Source organism: Ictidomys tridecemlineatus, chromosome 5, assembly GCF_052094955.1.
Source record: "Ictidomys tridecemlineatus isolate mIctTri1 chromosome 5, mIctTri1.hap1, whole genome shotgun sequence".
NCBI lineage: Eukaryota > Metazoa > Chordata > Mammalia > Rodentia > Sciuridae > Ictidomys > Ictidomys tridecemlineatus.
In genome coordinates this window covers 190,936,401-190,957,306 of record NC_135481.1, presented here as the reverse complement: position 1 = coordinate 190,957,306, position 20,906 = coordinate 190,936,401, and the positions used below count along the sequence as shown (strand labels likewise).

Sequence of the window (20,906 nt, the reverse complement as noted above, 5' to 3'; positions counted from 1 at the left end):
TGACAGAGAGCCAACCATTCCTATGGTCACTATGCACTGAGGGTGGGAAGCCACATGGTCTCAGGTGCTGTGTGTGTACAGTTTCTGGTTCCTTATTACCACATTCCAAGATAAACTAAGTTCTCATTTTACAAATAAGAAAACAGGAGCTCAGGTCAAGTAATTTTTCCAGGGCTACACAGTCCATTTTTTTTCCTGATTTGCTACATGTAAGAGGTTCACAGGCTGGGGCTGTAGCTCAGTGGCAGAGCGCTTGCCTAGTATGTGTGAGGCACTGGGTTTGATCCCTAGCACTGCATAAAACACTAAACGAATAAAGGCGTGCTGTCCATCTTCAACTATAAAATTTTTTTAAAAAGAATTTCATGATTATTTATCTCAACCCTTTCATTCAACAGATGAGGAAAAGGAAAGCCAAAAAATTTAAATAACTTGTAAGACCAGCCAGCTAGTGACAGCTCAGTTGACCCAGAGCAATCAAGGGCATATTTAGTCCAGGTCACTGGATATTAAACAGTTTTTTTGAAAGTACAGTTTAATTTAAAATTAATTTCATCAAAGGTTATTTTTGTATTTTTATTTTATATTAAGTACTTCTTCAGCAATCAGGACCACAAAATCAAAATGACTAATACTTTCATCCCTTCCGCCTGTTCTGGGGAGAAAAAAAAATCTATTTCTGAAGTTCATGGCCACAGACTTGGAAACATGTTTAAAAGCTTCTCAATTAAAAGCAAGAGAAGGAAGAGGGTAGCGTTGGCTGTTAGTGAAAATGTACAAGTTGTCTAGAGTTTTCCTTTGTGTTTTTCGAGATCTGCACAAGGCTGATTTTATCATGACGGCCTTTCTAATTTAAAGAAGAGAAAGCAAAGGCCCTGGGTCTGTTCCCTACTGGAATGACCCTGTCCCACAGGAACAGGGCTCCGGGAGGGCCAGCAGCTTTTCTCCCCGCAACTGTCCTCGCCTCACCCTCCGTACCAGCTGGCACAAAAGCCCGAACACACGGGGGCACTGGGAAGGCTCCAGATGAGTGAGACTCCCCTCTTTTCCTTCCTTGCAGAACATTTCCATCTGACTGGGTTAGAGAGGGAAGTCAGGATACCAGTGATTTGGTTTGAATTCCTCTTAAGTTCACGAGGTTTAATAATCCACCGAATAAAGGTGCCAAAGGCAGCCAGCATGATACGGTCCTTGGCTGGGAGATGAATTCATGTTGTCCTGAGGATGGCTTCCCGTGGGGAGACTGGTCGAGCAGGTACGCAGAGGGAGCTTAGCGGCTTCCCCACTGGGCATCACAGGATGGAGCTGTTGGCGGAGGAGTTTCACCCTCCTGTGACATGGCGACAGGCACAGACAGCGGCTGCCCTTAGCGGCTTCTGTGGCAGGTGGAGTTGGGTTTGGCTGTAGCATGTCCTCTCGATATGGGTGCTGCTCTAATTTGCATTTCACAAGGAAGGGAAGCCGGAGAGATGAACTGGCGCTCAAAGCCAGGTCTGTCCAAACGCATGACTCTTGGTCCTCGGTCCATCACCTGCGGCATCTGCTGTCCAGCATGTGTGGTCTGTTGCGCCACCAAGTGTGCTGCTCAGGCTCACATGTGGGGACAGCCTTGCCCTGGCACGACAGCAACCCCCGCTGCTAAAGCCAAGCCGAGTTCCCCAGGTGGCTCCTGTCAGTGACGGAGCACCGTGGCGGACTGACCCACCTGGCCAGGGTGGACTCTCCATGTGGGCAGTCAGACTGTCGGATTCCCTGTGGTTGGGCCAAGATGCACCACCCTCCATCCAGCCCCCTCTCTCCTTCCTTCTCACCCACTGCAGGTGTCAGCCCTCACCTGGGCTCAGTGCTCTCCAGCTCCCCTGTACCCTCTGAGAGCCATCACAGGCAATTTCCTTCAATAAACCTCTAGGATGTTACTTCTGCCTTGGTATGTGCTTCTTCAAGGGCCAGTACTTAACATTAATGTCATTATTATATAACACTTTCCTTTAATTGGTCCTTTTAAAACTAAATACATTTATTCTCGCCCTGAGCAAAAATGCATGTTAAATCCCAAGTTTAATCTGCTACCTTTATTTCCCCCATACACGTGTGTGTATGTACACATGTACACAATAGGTACACATGTACACACACGGATATGAATGGATAGATGATAATTATTTAATTAAATGTACAAACATGGGTCACTGAGGTCATCTCTCTCGTCCCTAATATATGCATTTAACACATCAGAAATTGTTCCCTACATTATGTTGCTAGTAAAAGACTTTTAAAAATAAGTAATGGTGATTAGGGAGAAAGAAGGATGGGAACAGAATGTCAGTTGACCTCTTCCAAGGTTTCCACGAACTATCGGACTCTGTGTTCTGAGAAGAACCTGGAAGGAAGATTTCTGTACAATAGGAAACAGACTGGAAAGACACTCCGAAGTCCAGCTGGATTCTGGACAATAGGGTGAAACCGACGCCACAGTGACATCTGGATCTGTCATCTGCTCTGCACAGTGTGCCAAGTGGCACAGACGTTTTAACGAAACTGCTAAGTTGGGTATTCTCGGCTCTATGAATTTCCACACCCTCCCCCCCCCCCAACTTCTTGCTCATCTTTTGGCCGAATTTAAGCCAGGAAGGAGTGTTCTGGACATGTGTGGCAGCTGGGGCCTGCTGAGCACCGTGAGTCAGGAGTGGCTCTGGGGACTACTCAGCCCCACCCACCACTTCCTGGCAGAGCACATACCTCCCGCATGTTAATTTCAGAAGGGGAAACTATCAGATAGTGGTTTGACTTTTCCTGCCCCAGAAAACAGTCTGAGCTTGCCCTGGTGGTGACCTGGAGGACACACTGGCTTTCTCAAAGGAGAGTGGCTCCCGTAGACTGACTCTAGCTGAATGGGAAGGGATGACACGGAGGCCATTTATCCACCAGGACAGACAGGATAACGTGACATCCCAGAAGGTTCACAAAACCATGGAAGACCACAACCCTTTCTCAGGAAGCCAAGTCATTCAAAGAATGAGAAATTCTACTTGTTCATTTCAATTTCTTTCCCACAAAACACCTGTTCATAAACACGGTAGGCATTTCATTCTTCCTGGGAGTACAGCAGGGTCCTTGGTTCAATGGCAAGTGGAGTCACATTGGAGAGGAAAGCAGGAGGAAGGAGGAGGAGGAGGAGGAGGAGGAGGAGAGGAGGAGGAGGAGGAGAGGAGAAGGGGAGGAGGAGGGGAGGAGGAGGAGGAGGAGGAGGAGGAGAAGAGGCGGAGGGAGAGGGGGAGGAGGAGGAGGAGAAGGGGAGGAGGAGGAGAGGAGGAGGGGAGAAGGAGGGGAGGAGAAGGGGAGGAAGAGGGGAGGAGGGGAGGAGGGGGAGAGGAGGAGGGGAGAAGGAGGGGAGGAGAAGGGGAGGAAGAGGGGAGGAGGGGGAGAGGAGGAGGGGAGAAGGAGGGGAAGCTGCTATACTTGGTTGAGTACAGCATCTAGACCAATAGAAATAGATTCTCAAGTCATCTTAGCCCCAAGGACTCTGCAAACTTTTAAAATCCAACTTACCTTTTTCCAAAACAGTTTGCCCAGAGGCAGAGAGGTGGGTCCTGACTTCTCCTTGCCGCCTTCCTTGGCGGTTTCAGGCCCAGTCAAGGGCTGCACAGCACCTGAAGGGCTGCAGCCTTTGGGGCTCCTGGCTGTCCCTGGGGTCTCCTGGGGTGTGAAGTTGGCTTTGTCTGACTTGAGGTTGGCCGAAGTGGTGGGTGACTTCTCAGCATCCTGAAGAGTTTTAACATAGGGGGTGGGGATTCAGAATGATTGGATTATTTCAAGAGTGAAAGATCTCTTCTTTGTACCCCTGGGCTCGGGTGGTACATAATGGTAATATTTCTTTTCTTTATGATTTTCTGTATTTTCCAAATTTCATCTGTGATTATGAATCTGTGTTAAAAATCTCAAAGAAATTTGGGATATATATATTTTTTCTTTTGGAAAACAACCAGAGGATCATTCATGATGCTTCTGTGAGTGGCTCTGGGGGGGTGGGAAGGGACACTTTGCTGCTAGGATGTGGCGCTAGCTCCAAGTGCTTTTGATTATCTTCTCCTCGGGACACACTTCACGCACCCCAGCGCATGCACATTTTTTGAGAAATATTCTATCATCATGTTTGGGTTTACTAGTCCAAATGGAAAATTAAGGAAAGGTGATGATAAATATAGTTCCTGTAGAACCTCTGAAATTCCTTCCCCACGTTCCACTCTGGAGATCACGATCCAGCTCTGAGGCATAAGGCAGCTGGACTGAGCTTGGTGAAGGGGTTTTGAACTGCATGTGTCCACGAAGGAATTCTTTGCTTTTAGGTTCAGCCCCATGCTCCACAGTGGAAACGTCCTCAATGTCACTTCTTTTGTCTCAACTCCCTCTCTCCCTCCTACCCTCTTTCCCTTCCCCTCATCTCTCTCCCTTTCCCTCCTCCCTCCCTCTCCTCCCTTTCTCTCCCCTTTCCTCCTCCCTCTTCCCTCTTCCTCTCTCTTCCCTCCCCTTACTCTCTCCTCCTCCTCCTTCCTCCCACTCTCTCCTCTCTTCTTGCTCATCTTCCTCGCACCCTCCCTATCTCTCTCTTTCTCCCCACGTGACTGTGCTAAAGTCTGGTCCCAAGACATCTGATATCTGCAGGGAGGTGCTATTAATTCCTATGCTCTGTCTCCTGTTGAGTCACTGGATAAAGAATAATGGTCACATTTTTTTTTTTCTGGACATGAGTGAATACTGGCATTAAAAACTCTAATACCAGGTTGCTCTGACCTGACTTCTCCACCCTAAGCAGCTTCACTTTATGATTTTTGGATCTGGGGCAATTTGTGATTCAACCCTCTTAAATTCCCAGGGCTGTCGTATCTTCAACTACATTTTCTGACTAAAAGAAAAAATAATCTGGCGTTGAAAATGGGGTGTGGCCAAATAAGGAAGTTTCATATTATTTTTGGTACTGGACAGAGTCTTAAAGTCCATCTGGCCCAGTATTTAAATTTTCAGATAAAGAAAGCAAAGCCCGAGATGCACTGGACCAGGTGTGTAGCCTGGCCTCATGTCTGGACTGCTGACCTCGTCCCTGCGCTCACACACAGCACGTGGGCTCCCTGAGGGTGTGTCCAGTAACACGAATTCACTCTCTGGTGCAGGATGTGACATCTCGCCCAGGTTCTGAGTTGTTTACTGAGCAAACTCTAAGATCAAATCAAGACAAAGGAGTGGAGCATAGAAATGGTACTGGGATAACCCAGTTCCATTCAAGATACGCAAAGTGCGTAATGCTAGAATTTAAAATAACTTCTGCATTTTACAGAGAGTGAACTCGTGATTACGATTCAGCATTAAGAATGCTTCAAATGTGCTTGGGCCCCTGGTACTATTTTAGCCCTAAATGGCCATTAAATTCAAGGGGAAGCACCCACCCCATCTCCTAAGCAGCTTGTTTTCTTTTTTTTTCAGAAAAATATTAGGAAATATCATCTATTCATTGACAAACACATTCCGTAGCTTTCCACGAGCCATGGCGTAGGCGGAGTACCAGGGCTACGCGTCCTCTTGGAGAGAAGGACAGGGAATAAATAATTCCACAGGTATAAAATTTCAAGTGGGAAAAGTGCTGGAGGAGTAGGAGGATCGGTGCCACCAAAAGGCAAAAGAAAGCACTTCCAAACACTTAAAGCAAGAATTGCAGCCACATGTGACAACCAGGAGGGCTTTACTCAGGAAGGGAGGTGGCTGGAAATCACAGGGAGGAGCTGCCCTAGCCCCTCTGTCAAGGGGACCCCTTTTCTTGGGGGTGATCATCAAGATTGGACATTAACATGGTCTGTGGCCAAGCAAAGGGTCCCAGAAATAAGCGGATTCACAGTGTGCCTGTGGTATTAAATTCCACTGGGAGAAGTGTGGTAAGGAGAGCTTGTCCAGAAGCCTTCCCACAGGAGCTGATGACGGGAGGGTGGCTGAGCAACACCTCTACCCCCAGGGGCTTCCCTGGGAGGTGCCCCTCTCCTCCTGCTGGGTGCACCCAGAGACCATGGGCATGATAGTAAAATGATAATTCTTTCATTTTTTTTTCTTTTTTGGTACCTAGGATTGAATCCAGGGGCTCTTAACCACTGAGCCACATCCCCAGCCCTTTTTAATTTTGAGACAGTGTTTCGCTAAATTGTCAGGGCCTCGCTAAAGTGCTGAGGTTGGCTTTGAACTTGTGATCCTCCTGCTTCAGCCTCCCAAGCCACTGTGGTTACAGGTGTGCACTACTGTATCCGGTTGTAACATAACGCCCCTAATGCGCTCGTGTAACTGTTGGTTGACTCTGCATCTCCCCTGCTAGACCCCTTGAGGGAGAGAAGTTCTTGATCTCTATGACACCCTAGCTCCACTTGGGACCAAATCCTGGCACAAAACTGATGTTCACTCACTGACTAACTAAATGAAAGAGGCCAGAGAGAGCTACTCACAGGATGCTGCGGTATCCGGCTTCCTGACTCTAAAGTCCATTCATCTTTTCATCCCTGCCCACTCCTTTCCTTATGTCCCAAAGAAGTTCCTCAAACAGTGTCCATCCAAGTGTTGATTTAGCCAAATTAATAGTCTGTGTTTGCATTATGGGAGAGGCTACAAAAACTCTAACCATGATTTCAGAGGCAATCTCATGAATGGGGTTATCAGGTTTAAAATGAAAATGAAAATATAGAATGCCCCATTAACTTTGAATTTCAGATCAGCAAAGAAAAAATTTCTAGCTTCAATATGTTCCCAATATCTTGCTGGATAAATTTGTATAAAATGATTTATTTTTTTTAAATATGAAATTTGAATTTAATGGGACACTGCATTTTATCTGGTGACTGTACCCAGGAAACTCTAATGGATCAGGTAGGAATATTACACATAAGTGGCCTTACCTTCTGAGCAGGTTTTCATGTCATTAACACATGGAGTATGGGAGAGAGGAGGTGTTAGGAAAACGGAGACTTTACAAAAACCAATGAGTGAGTGGCAGAGCATCACCTGAGCCTGCTGCCTCATTGAGGTGTCCCCGAGAAAGCCCAGGAGAGGGCCAGCGTTTCAGGCAGCACAAGAACATTTTAAAGCACACCTGCCTCGCATGCTTGGAGGACACCAGACGAAGTGTCACTCTGAGGCTTCCCGTGCAACAAAGGCAAAAACAAAGACTCCGACTCAGCAAAGGAAAGCTGGTGCTTCGCTTTATTTTGGTTTAAAAGGAAAACCTTTGGTTTATGAATTCCAGCTTCCCCATTTTTTTAACCTAGAAAATTCTTTTTTTTTTTAGGAAGGAAAATTGCACTGGAGAAATGAACACAAAAGTCAACCAGATTTCTCACAGCAAAACTAGAAGGTAGCGCTTTCTCCTCTGATGCCTGGATTCCCCTTTTCTGCCTGAGGTCACCCCAGGGTACCGCTCCTCTGCTAATTATGCAATGGGAGTCATGGATAGGACCCGGCTGGTCATTTAAATAACACCGTTTTCTGTATACAACTGAATAATCAAAAGATGTAAAGAAATAATCTGTCCTAGATAGAGGTAATAGCTGAACTGCTGCATAAATGAGATCTCAGAACATTTGGGAATAGTTCCCTTACTTTATTTCACATTTACATAAAGAACACACTGGATGTAGCTCCAGGAGAGACCTTGAAGTCTGCATGTCTGTATTATGGGATCCATATAAAGGATGTCCTCTACATTTCCCCAGGGTCCTGAATCCTGTTTTTCTCCCCATTGTACCTCGGGGGCAGGATGCAAGGCCAGCGACTCCAGGGAACCCTATAAATAACAGCATTGAACTTGGACAGTCCACATATGGATAGACAGAGATCTGCACAGAGTGAAGGCAAACGCAGTGCAGATCTGGCGAGGGAGACACACACTTCCTAAGCTTTCTACGAGAGTGCCACATTGGAGCTAAACCAGGTTCCGTGGCATGAAGCCCATGATATGTTTCACTGGCCATTACTAAGCTCTCACTTGCCCGAGTGGCCCCACCACCCTAATGTTCCCTCCCTCATTGCAATATCTATTGCTCCCTCTCTTTCTTTCTTTACTGAACAAAATAAGCCTGTCTGGAGACTGAAGGGTGGTTTCATAATGTGTTGGTTATGCAAATATAGATTCAGCTACAAGAACTTTCTGTGGGGCTTTTATTTTCATACACAATCAACCCTGGGACTATCATATCCAGCTGGGGAAGTTTTTTAATAAGTTCATTCAACTTGATGGAGAATGGTTGATATTTTAAAGAAATTTCCAAGCTTGAGGACCCAATTCAGAGATCTTTTTAATTGATGGTTTCAGGCACACACTGGCATATTCTTAGACATTAGAAGAGCAACATCTCCAAAACTGGCTTCATATTATCCTGATTCCAGCCCCCCCCCCACCACACACATGGAGAAATAACTCGCTCTGCCTTCATTCATTGCTTTTGTTTTTTTCTTGCTTGGGCTTTTATGTGAATTCAGTATAAACTTTGTTAATACTGGAAATGGATGGAACAGACACACAAAGGTGAAATTGTTATCTTCAGGTTAGAAGAGTGTTTCCCAAAATGCAGGCGGCCTACCACTGCAGGGCCAGAGGTGACATTAAGTTGCATGGAAAGACGATATTCAATAGCATTCAAACCGTGAAAATACTTTTCAAACTTTCATATCATCTAATAACAGTCCAGGGAAAGACAGGCTCAGCCTGGTACTGGTGTGTCCTTAATATTCTACACCACTGGCCAGTGGCTTTCTAGTAAAGCTAGTGAGGGCACTGTGCTAGAGCTTCATGCAAACGAGGTAGCATGAAGTCAGGATCCTTTAATGAACCTTATTAAAGGTTACCCTCCTCTTAGGAGAAGATTCTGGTTCTCATGTATAATGGAAGTCAAAGTTTCTTTTTAAGATACATTTCATTGGACATGGTCAATTTCTATATAAAAATATCAAGTGATTAATATGACCTCCAACAAAAGTGGCCAATACAGTTTGCACGTGACTGGTGTTTGGGAAACACTGGGTGAGAGTAACTGCAGAACCCTGGTCCACTCTCAGAAAACCCCCCACCTGCGATGTCGAGAGCTATGGCAACGTGAAACCATTCACTGATGTTGAGTCACGTCATTTCCAATCTCCCTTTAATGATCTCAGCCTCAGGAGGCTCTGTCTACACTAAGGCACAGGTGGCGTGCCTGGCACGGTGAGGACCAGGGTTCTTCTTTCTGCTAGTTTAACGGGATACAGACCTTATGTCTAAGCAATTTCCTAAAGGCGAGGCCCAGCCGGGGGCTCTCCAGGTGCTTCTTCTTGCTGCCCTTCGCCTGGGTCTCAGATGTCTTCTGACCCACTTGCCCATCGCAGACGCTTTCTGCTTTGGAAGCCTTGCGGGCAACAGCAGTTGCAGCTTAGAATTTTGCTTTTAAACAAAATCTAGTTTTCTGTTGTTTTGAGGTGCATGAATACACTGTGACAGTTATCTTCTGGCATGTTACTGCCATCTCCCACCCATAAGACACAAGAACATTATCTTTTTAAGATGCTTTGGTAAAGAGCATATTCACAGACAATTTCAGGCACACATTGCTTTTCAACAGAGTGACCTATTTAAATGGCCCAGATTAACACATCTCCCAAAAAACCCTACAACCAAAACTAAACTCCCCACTCCCCGCCCTGTCCATATTCACTAAAGACAGTAGTAGGGTAATTAGACTGTAAAATATCAAATGAAAAGTAAATAATTAAAAAAGATAACATAGTCTATTTAATAGTGTTAAATATCTAAATGCTGCTGTCACATGGGAAGGACTAAAATAGTCCTGCTGCAGCCACTGGACGTGTTTGACTCCAGCTGCAAGCAGCGTGAGAGTTTCTGTGAGTACTTAGTGTGCCGAGAATCACCCGGAACCAAATGGGACAAGGTCACACACTTTTCAAAGGCACAAATTCAAGAACTAGAGTAGAAAAAGATGTCAGGATCACACCAGTGTCGAGTTGCGAAACTTGAGCTCTAAGAGGTCTTCTGAGGCCAGACCTCGCACACCTTGTCACGGCTTAGGTAAGAGAATAAGGTTTTAGGAAATAGGTCTAATTGTGGGTGTCATGGACAACCCAGATGAAAGGTCCTCATCTGAGACCCAGGTGAGCAGCAGGGACCCCACAGTCTTCCGGGGAAGACCATAAGATCTGATCAGCCAGGCATGTTTGGTTGGGAGCACATCTGGGTCATGGAAGGGTCTTGGTACATGAGCAGCTGAAGAGAAGGAGTGTCCCAGGTCACTTGGGGAGCCACACAACACACCCACATTCCCCACTGTTTATGGCCACTGTTCTGACTATGTCGCTTCAAACAAAGCAAAACACAGAACCAAAAGAGAAACAATTGACCCAATCATTCATGGAACTTGACCCTAGCTGCCTTGTAGGAAATGAGTAATTTTAAGGAAAATGCATATAGATAGATGCCTTGGAAATCTACTTTTCAATGGGATAAGGAGGAACTCAATGAGTATAAATCAAATGTAATCACGCCGTCCAACCTGGCTTGGATGTGACATGGAAGCAGGGGTCACCAACATCTGAAGAGAGCTCTGCCCTATCACACCTTCCCTCAGTTCCGGGGGCTGGGAGAAAGTTTGACTGTCCCAGTTTTACAGATGTGGAGACTTGATCCAGACAGGTCAGGATCACACCAGTATCTAGTTGCGAAATCTGAGCTCTAAGAGGTCTTCTGAGGCCAGACCTCGCACGCCTTGTCACGGCTTAGCTCTTCAGGATATAAGCAACAGATGTAGCAGGGGGGCTAAGCCATTTATTTCGTCCCAGTATCTTTCAAAGGACACAAGACAGTTATCTGTTACCAAGTTAACTTTCCCTGGAGGTTCTTCATGAAATTTAAACCATGTGCTCCGCCAGAGGTGACCCGTGCTGTCAAGTGCAATGGGAAAAATACCTCTAAGAAAATAGTGGCTCAAGTCACATTTATTTTGAGGAGAACTGGTTGAATTTCTAGAGAGACAGTGGAAACTCCAGCCTCCCCACTCCTACCTACATGGCTTTCCACTTGACCTATGTCCTGTGGCTACTACATTATTTCAAAAATGGTCTTTGCAGTAGAGATTTATTATTTTTTTTGAAACAAAGAACACATTTTTTTAAAAAACAAAAACCAAAACTCTGCATCTTTCTCCTACTTTAATGGGGCATTTTTAAACTATATTCCCTGGGTCTCTACACATAACAAAAAACACAAAGATGATGGTATAATTTTTAGTATTCGGCTCTTATTCTACATAAGAAATTGGTTATTCCCGCCATTATGTACAACTCTAATGCACCAATAGAAACGTGGGGGAAGAAAGAAATTGGTTATTGTGATATTATTTAACCAAAATTGGAATATGATTTAAGTTACTCACTACATTTTCATTATAATACCATTAACCTAAGTGAAATATTTAAAAGACAATCCAACAGCACTAAGTTGCTAACTATGTATGTCCATATATGTGTCTATACATTTATAAAACATATAAAGGACACGCACTTCATACAGAAAACAAATAAGCAGACTCCCTCTAAATCCAATTCTGTGCACAAACCCATACTTCAAAGGACCTACCGTATCTTCTGGATCTTTTTTAGTTTCAGCTTTGTTAGGTGACACCTTAAAAGTTTGAGAAAATCAAATGTTAGAAATCATAGCTCTTTAGGGTGATTTTTATTTCATAATTATATCACTGTTTAGGTGGTCCAGTTTACTAACACTGGCAAAGCAAGAAATAAGAAGCACTTTTAGTTCAGTAGAAACCCAAGGACCTCTGGGTAATAAAAAGCTCACCAAATTATTATTTAATAATGAAATGCATCAGATTATTCTCATTTACCACAAGTTTGACCACTATCAAAATTGTCTCCTGGAAGGCCCAGTTCCCACCGACTGCACTATTACTCCACAAGCAGGGCAACCCTGTGGTGCTAGGGGCACATTCTGTTGATTTTTTTCTTTCATTTTATCTTTTGAAGCTAGTCTTGATATCTGCAGATAGCCCAAACACTTTTGTGGCTGTTCTTATTTTTGTATGCATCAAGCCATTCTGCTCTTCTTTGAGTGTCTGGCATATGGCAAGCTAGAGGGTTTTGCCCTGGGGTGGTCAGAAATGAGCAAGCAAAGCAAAGACATGGTCCGTGTCCCCATCTAATGAAATCGGGAAAGGTAGATGTCACAAGATGGACAGCAATTTCTACAGCGTTTTACTTGCCATTTGAGTGAGAAAATTACTTTGATAGGCCAACAGCTCAAGGCAGTATTTTCCGATATTGTTTATGATCAATGACCATAAGACATTCAATTGCAATAGGATTCTATTACAGTACAGCTCATGTCACGTGGTCTGGGCACCTAGTGTCCATGTCATGGCTCCCAACTCCAAGGGCTCTCTCCCTGGAAGACTGATGAACACATTCCCACAGGAGGCACTTTGTCCCTGTTGTCTCATGTTCCAGCTGGGCCAGGATGGTAATCCATTCAGGACAGCAGCATTCAAAGATGCATTGCTCTTACAAGTAGCACAACTTTTGGGCAATAGAAATGGGGAAAGAAAGGAAACTACTCACCAGAGTTTTGAAGAAACTCATGATGGAATTGTTACTCTCTGTTGTATTTGTTGCCTGGGAGTCGTCCTTTGCAATCTCCAGTCCTTCTGGGTCCCCAGGGACAGAGCAATTCAAAGTTTCAACCTCTTGTCCTTCTGTTTCCTTGCTGTCAACTAGGTCCTAGGAGCAAAACAGAGTTTTCACAGCTGCGACTTGTTGAATGTGGACTCTCAAAGCAATTCCTTTTCTCCCTTACCCCCAATTCCAGCCATACTTCTTCTGCCCACGGGCCTACAGAACAATCAGGAGCTTATGAGAGTCCCTCTTCCTTCCCTTCCCCCTCTTCCCAACATACTCAGCATTTGCAGTTGGTTGGAGGGACCCTGTTTGGTGCCAGAGGGTAATGAACACAGCAGTGTATGGTGCATTCCAACAAAAAACCCTTTACTCCCAGTTCTGCAAAGAGACTGTGTAAGATGCTAATGTTTTCCACCACCTTCCTGGTCACCTTGACTAATGACTTGTACATCAGCCCCAGAGATGGCTCTGTCTGACTTCCCACAACCTTCGCAGTAATGAATCGTATCAACCAAAGGAAAGAAAAAAACAACCAACCCTGGTGTTTCAAAACAACTGTTCTGCTTTGCAAATCTGGGAGTTTATCGGTGCCAGGGATGTGACATGCAGATCAATTTTCTCCTCTGACTTGCTAGGGAGGTAGGATGCATTCTGAACCTGACTTCCTTGGCCCTTTGCACCTCCCCAACCCTGAGCAAGACCCTGTCATCTCTCTGCCTTATGATTGCTAAGGCTCCCAGCCCTGTTTGCTTGGGCTCTGAGTGCCCTCAATCCATTCTACACATCCCAGGCCCCATCTTCCAGTCCTTCCCTGCTCCAGTGGCCTCCCCTGGCTTGGGAGTTGGCCCATACTCTGACACAGCCTCCTGGACATCTTAAGGTATGGCGCACACCAGAGCCCACCCCCCTCACTAGCTGCTGCTTTTCCCTCCCCATTTATTTTGAATGAATTCTCTCGGAGTTTCTCAAACATACTTGTCATGGTTAAGTTGAATTGTCGACTTGGTTGGATTAAAAGGTACTGAAGATTAAAAGGCTCTGGGCGTGTCGATGGGGGCGTGTCTAGGAATGATTGGCCTGTGGGATAGCAAACTGAAGTGGAGATCCTCCCTAAGTGTGGGCAGCACTGTCCAATAGGAAGGTGGCTTGGATGGAAAAAAAGTTGGAAGAACAAGGAAGCAGCAGCAGATGCAAGCTCAATTTTTCTTGAACAGGTTCTTGATTGCTCCTGTCATCACTTGAGGGCATCAGACTTACTCCTTCACTCTTCCAAAGCGGACTCTGCCAGGTCTAGGACTAGAATAGCACTGGGTTGTTTCTTCTTGTCTGAGACTTTAGCCTCTTGGACTGCACCGTTACTGGTTCCTCCCCGTCTCCGGCCTGCAGATGGCCATTGTGGACTCTCCAGCTTCTGGACTGTAGGCCAATCTAATAAATTTTTTTAAATAATCATACTTCCTGTTAATTCTGCTCCTCTGAGAACCCTAACACAATACTGCAAGCAATTTCCAACTTCATGGCTCTTTGTCTGGAACATTCTGTCCCTCTGTGTGCCTGTCAGTAATTCACATTCATCCTTCAAGTCTTAAGTGTCTCCTTTCTGGGAGTCCACTCCTAACGAGCCGTCTTAAGCTCTCTTTTGCTCACTGTCTTCTGCCTTCTCCACCTTTGCTGTTGGCATCATTGCTTACAAGATCAGCAACACCCCATCCACCATACCATGCCAGAAGGGAGGTGCATCAGAGACAGGGATGTCTCAGGTATTGAAGGCAGCAGGGCACAGAGAAGTCATTTTATTAATATGTACTATTTGACTTCTGAATAAACAAATGGAAGAAATGGAAATTTTGCATAAATGAGAGGGGCTTTCAGTATCAACTTGCTTGTGTAATAACAGAGCAGAGGCTATTGCATCCTTTCTTTCTTTCTTCTTCTTCTTCTTCTTTTTTTTTTTTTTTTGTGGTGCTGGGGATTGAACCCATGGCCTTGTGCATGTGAGGCAAGCACTCTACTAACTGAGCTATAGCCCCAGCCCCCATCGCCTCCTTCCTGTGCGCCTCCAGTGGTTTTCATTCCCCGGTTTGGTTGGCCTTATTGCTGGGCATTTTCAGGATTCACAGTTTCACATCTGGGGTATCAGAGGCTGTACTATTGGCATCTTTCACTTTTAGTTTTAATCCCTCCTGTGTATCTTTTCTTTGAACAAATGGCCCAAAGTGAAATTTCTGCATCCAGAGGCATGCAAATTTTATAACTTGATAAATACTCTTGCAAAAAATATCGTAGGATTTCACTAGGAAGATTTCCTACTGGTATGTGTCTGCATCTGATTATCTGTCTGGTGCACTAGTAGGGGTGGCAGTGATACCTCAGACATGTCCAGGGCAGGTGGGGCCACCCTGGGGGCTGTGGTCATGCAGTGAAGCTTGGTCAGCAGGTGGGTAGAGTGAGGGAGGCCAACTCCACTCTCGCCTGGCCTGAGCATCCTCTCCCTTCCACCCCTGTGCAGTCCTGTCCTTCATCCCAAGGCCTTGAGCTTCTGGCTTCCCCAAGCCATGCCCTGCCGCCATTGCTGTTGGTTCCCTAATTTCCAGGAGAATGGAAGGGAAGCCCTTTGTTTCTACGTGGGGACTTCTAACAGTGCTCAGCGTATAAGGTGAAAAGCCCATGGAAGACCTGGCATCTCTGTCTATGTTGACTACTTCCTCCAACGGTGGAGAGCGGAGTGGGGCAGCTCTGCCCAGTATCCCAGTGTTATACTTCCTGGGAGATTCTGGAAACTCCATGTAAGCTGATATGGTTGACTATCCAACCAGCAAAAACAATTAAATTCAAAGCAATTTCAAATTATGAAGCACGGCATGTGTCCTCTAGTTTCTGAGCTAGTATGATTCAAATATGATTATCTAATCTTAATATATTATTATATATTACAGAATAATATGCATTGTCAAATGTTTTGCATTCACAACTCCCACTGTACAAAATGCAAGCCACTGTACAAAAAATGCATTAAACATAAGTTATTTAATTTTTACAACAATTTTCTGAGATAAATGTTATAATTTACAGTTTTTCCAACAATGATGTGAAGCTCAGAGAGGTTCGACAACTTGTCTGAGAGGAGAATGTGGGAATTCTGACTCAGGACTGATGGAACTGGAGGTCTGAAATATTACCATCCATCTTCCCCTGCATGTCAACGTGGCAAAACTTAAGTAGCAAAGCAGACATCTTCAATGTCATGCTGGGAAACTGAGATCCTCATGAAGCGTGTATATAAGTATATACTAAATCCATAAATTCTCAGAAGATCTTTCAAAGCTTAAGTCTTCCAAGAAGTACAGCACTTACAATTGTGCACACCTCATTGCCTGTATTTCTTGAACAGTGCTTCTTTATGAAGCATTGCAGAGCCTTAGTTATCAGGTGCCTTCTGGAATCTGCTACGTCCTTTAATCTCTGCAGAGACTGTGAAGAGCATTTCACAGACGAGGAAACTGGGGCCAAAGAGGAGTAAGAGCATGTCCAAGGCCACACTCCTAGCAGGTTCAATTGGTGGTGACTGTGGTCCTGCCTGTCCAGCACTCCTTACTCCTTGTGACTATAGGACCCTGCTCATCCCTAGGGAGCGGTCCCCATTCATCCCCATCCACACCTTTGCTGACCTGTGTTCTTCCCTGGTCACTCTACTGAAATGGCCTCAGCCTTCTTGTAGCTCTTCAAACACTACAAACAGGCTCCTGCCTCAGTGCCTTTGCATCTGAGTTTCCGTCTGCCCTGCATCTGAACACTCCATCTCACGGCCTTCAAGTCCTTCCCAAATGTCACATTTTTCTTGAGGACTCTCCTCACCTTCTACCTTAAATAGCCACAGCTCCTTCCCAGAATGCCCTGTTGGTGCTCACCGTCTTATTTTTCTTCTCCTGGCAAAGTTCACTTCTAATGGGTCACTGGTTCCCCTCCTCCAGGGGACATGTGGCAGTGTTGGTGATGTTGGTTGTCACAGCTGCATGGTGCAGCGGCTGTACTGTATAAAATATTCACCTGCTTATTTTGGTTTTGGGTTGTTTTTTTTTCCCAGAGTAGAAAAACAGACGAAGGTGGGAGTTTTGTTCCTTTTCTCCCCTGTATTTCTCCTGCACCTGGCAGATGCTCAGTAATTAGAAATGAATGAATGATGCTAATGAAACTAGCAACCTTCAGCTTTTACCATTCCATCTTCAGATACCCTGTCTTCTCCTTTCCCCTCTCCTTCAGGGACTCCAAGTGCTCATATTCTCGTCACCGTCCAGCATATTGATGTCTCTTTCTTCTTGGAATTCTTCTCCCCTGTTTGCTTGTGGACAGCGCCCACAGCTGCGTCTCCAACTCCTCTAATCTGCGTTCTCCCCTCTGCTGGGAGTCTCATCTGTGGATTTCCACTCCACACTCTGTAGCTTTCATCTCTAGACATCTGATTTTGTTTTTTAAAATATATCTTCTGTGCCTCTATTCAACGTTTTTAAACACACAGAACCCATTTATCCTTTTCTTCCAGTTCTAACACCTGAGCCAGTTCTTGGTTGGTTTCCGCTGACTTTTTCTCACATCACGAGACATTTTCCTGCTTCCCTGATGGTTTTTGGCAGGTGCCAGACAATGAGCATCTCCCCTGACCAGGCTCTGAATGTTGTTGGTATTTCTATAAACATCTTGGGCTTTGTGCTAGATATGATTAAAATACTCGAAAAGAGAGCTGATTCTTTCAGTCCTTGCATTTCAGATCTGTCAGGCAGGACCAACGCCCCACGGGGTATAGAGAGGGCATTTCCCCAGGTGAGGATGGGTTACCTGGAGGACTCTGACCCAGACCTGGTGAGGAACGCGGCTCCCTGGCCTGGCCCTGCACAAGATGGAGAGAGGACTTCCACTTGGGGCCTTTGCACCTGCGTTAGCTTCCTCATGTGAGCGTCATCCCAGGAACCACCAAGAGCTTGGTCTCAGGGGCTGGGCTCCTCTGGCAGTGAGTAGGGGTGGTCACGGCACACGTCTGGTTCCCCGTTTCCCAGAGATCACTGGCGCCTGGTGCCTGATATCCAGTGTCTTGGGAGCTGTAGTTGGGTTCCAGTTTCATCTGTTTCAGGCAGGAGGGTGAGGCCAGTTCCTGTCACTCCTCCTTGGCCAATAGCTTCTATTCTGCTGTTGTTAATAGTGACCCTGCTACTGATATTATTTACAAATGGATGAATGAAAACTGCCAATGATCAGTGTTTTGCTTTTTTCCCCAGGGACTGGGGTTGATCAAGTCATTTTGGAAACGAGAATGCCGCCCCACTACCCCCCAGCATGTTACCCCTCACATATTTCTGGTCATTTCCCTCTCCTCAGGACCCAGCATGCTGAGCCACAGTTACCCATTTGTCAGCACTCTCGGCTGGACTGGGAACTCTCTGAGGACAGGTACCATGTCTGAGCTCTTCACAGCAGGACCAAGGAGTTCACAGAAGCACGAGTACTCGGGTGGCCCCACTTCCTGCAAGTTAAGAGACCTCACGCGGCCAGAGTCTCAGCCTCTCTGGGACACAAATGTCAACATGAAAACGCCGTGTAATTTGTAAAGTTCCTGACACAAAACAGATCTGTGAGAAACCCTGTGGCTGGAGGCAAGGCGTTCCCTAGCCTTCCAGCACCATGCTTCTCTGGCTCCCCACACCTGGGCCCTGGGAGCGCATCCATCCTTCAGCCACGGCTCCGGCTCCCTCCCACTGAAGCCCTGTGGGTAGAGCTGCCCATAGCGATCTGTCTCCCTTCTGAATTGCCATCCACTGTCCCCCTCTGCACCCATGTGGCACTCAGCTACCTACCTAGACCAGCCTGTTGCCATCCACTGTCCCCCTCTGCGTTACAAAGAGGACTTCAAAGGGATGGTACATAAAGCACATTTCTGTGAATATTTTTAAGGTGATCGCGGTGTGTGTACTTCACACAGGCTCCATCCAGCTCCGAGATTATGTCCTAAATGGAGACGGACTTCTTACTTCTTGTGAAATGCCTCATAAAGAGTTGGAGCTTCGTAAAACTATAAGCAAGTATAAACTACAGCCTTGACAGTCTCATTATATTTTCTGGTTAATTCCACGAAAGAAACTTTTTGCTTTCGGGGAGAGGTGCTTTTACAAAACAGGCTCTAATAGGAGTTAGATTTTTTATAATTACAAGTCATAATTAGGACCCAACTTGTTGGACGGTTGGTCAGGAGGATGTTGAAACTTCTGTCAAGGGTTGTTGAGGGCCGGTGTGCCTCGTTTTATTTTGGTGGTACATGTACACATGAGGTTACTCTTCAAAAGTGTGTTATGGACTGAAAGTTTGCGTCGCTTCAAACTTTGCACGTTGAAATCCTAACCTCCACTGTGATGGCATTAGGAGGTGGGGTTTTTGGAGGATGATCCATATTAAGAAGTAGAGCCCTCATGAATAAGATTAGGATCCTTACAACAAGACACCCCAAAGACTTCTCTACTTCCCTTTCTGCCTCTCAAGGATATGAGGAGAGTTCAGCAGTCTGCAAGCTGAGGGAGGGCCTCACCAGAGCACGACTGTGCTGCACCCTGCTCTCAGACCTCCAGCCTGCAGGGTGGCTGAAATCCGTTTCTATTATTCATAAGGTATGGTACTTTGATGGCAGCCTACACTAAGACAATGGGCATGAGAAAAATATTTGTGGCCTCAAACCTCTGGTAGTATGAATGTGTTTGCCTAAGTCAAGCTGAGTTAAGGTAAATTTTAAATAAAAATATCATGTATAATTAAACAGGTTGTTTTGAAAATGAGCCATAATGAAAAGTGGGACAAGAAATAAACCTGGACTGAGAAGCTCCCCACTGGGCCTAATTAGGGTGTCTCCTGGGAATGACGCCTCGTGTCCACCATTCCTTTATGCATCCTCATTCATCACCTGTGTAGGACATTGACCCTGTATGAGCTTTGCAGAGGCCACACAGCCTCAGCAGGGCCCTGTGTCCAGCTGGCCCGGACTCGACTCCTGGCTCCTGTGCACTCCTGGCAAGTGTCCTGACGTGTGTCTCCTTTGCTCATTTGTAAAAGTGGGGAAATGAGTAGCACCTGACTGTCAAGGGTGCTGGTCTCATAAATGGGATAATCCACATCAAGGACTTAGAACAATGGGTGGCATACAGTAGGCACTCTATAGATGTTAGCTATTATGATTTTTTAATCACCAGCACTGTTTGGAGCCCTGTGGGATTTACAGAGATGAGTCTGATGTTCCTCCCTTTTAGGTGCCTACCGTTCCTCCTCTTTATTAGCCTTCCTCCCATCTCTTTGACCCTGTACCTACAACCCCCAGGCCCCGGGGGGGTGGTGGGAAGTCCACCAGTGAATTTATCTCCCAATTCTATTCTGGGCCAAGAATAAAAGTCTCCCTCATGGCCTAATCGCTGCTCTGTTTTGCTCTTGGTTCCAAGAGGGAAAAAGGAGCCAGGCTTGGGGGTCAACAACAGGAAGCATGTCAGTGTGCACCAAGCCTGGGAATGACTGAACCAGACAGACGGACGAGGGAAAGCTTGAAGGCAGCACACCCTCCTGGGCCTTGGAGCCCAGGCGGTGTGGTCGTGCAGGGGCGGGTGGGGTGCAGATGAGGCAGAGAGAGGGGCGTGAGGCAAAGGTGGGAAATAGAGGCAGACATGGCTCGGGGGTCTGGGGGGCTTCAGGGCAGGTTCTTCGGGGCAGCTGAGCTGCGGGGTGTGAAGGCAAGGTGGCTGGGAGGACAACTGGGAGTTGGACTGAGGAAGCGCTGGGTGGCTGCTTGGGGAGGAGTCTGGGCCCAGGAGTGTGTGGCACAGGGCAGTTTGAGTGGGAGCACCCATGCCCCAGAGACCCCACGTGGGTGAGCACCACAGAGCAAGGCCCAACAGCTAGGGGAGAGCACGGGCAAGGCGGGAAGACGTGGGCCTCCTCCCTCGTCCATCCTCCCGGAGCCCCCAGGCCTGAGGGACAGGAGGGAAAGGGCAAGGACCTCCCGCCATGGGTCAGACCAGGGCTTGGTTCCAGAAGGAACTGGGAGGCATGTCAATATGTATGCAAGGGTGACATTTTGACACGGATAGGGTGGACTTTGGAATCACAGCAAGCAGATCTGTGATGGTACCAGGAAGGAGGAGCATAGGAGCTGTTTATCCAATATCGGCCCCAATGGTCTAGGC

General features: G+C 46.3%; 1 protein-coding gene across 6 annotated transcripts in view; it reads right to left on the bottom strand.

The window, feature by feature from the left end:
* The window catches only part of Bcas1 (brain enriched myelin associated protein 1), an 89,106-nt gene that overhangs the window by 39,296 nt on the left and 28,904 nt on the right, over positions 1–20,906 (bottom strand). For all 6 annotated transcript variants that reach the window (XR_013439776.1, XR_013439777.1, XR_013439778.1 and 3 more), the window contains exons 3-6: positions 12,643–12,801; positions 11,648–11,692; positions 9,273–9,407; positions 3,550–3,762 (exon numbers count right to left, since the gene is read on the bottom strand). Coding sequence is in view for 1 of the 6 variants with exons in the window: in XM_078051891.1 (XP_077908017.1) it covers positions 3,550–3,762; positions 9,273–9,407; positions 11,648–11,692; positions 12,643–12,801 (552 nt within the window). In the remaining 5 variants the exon portion in view is untranslated. The remainder of the gene's footprint in view (positions 1–3,549; positions 3,763–9,272; positions 9,408–11,647; positions 11,693–12,642; positions 12,802–20,906) is intronic.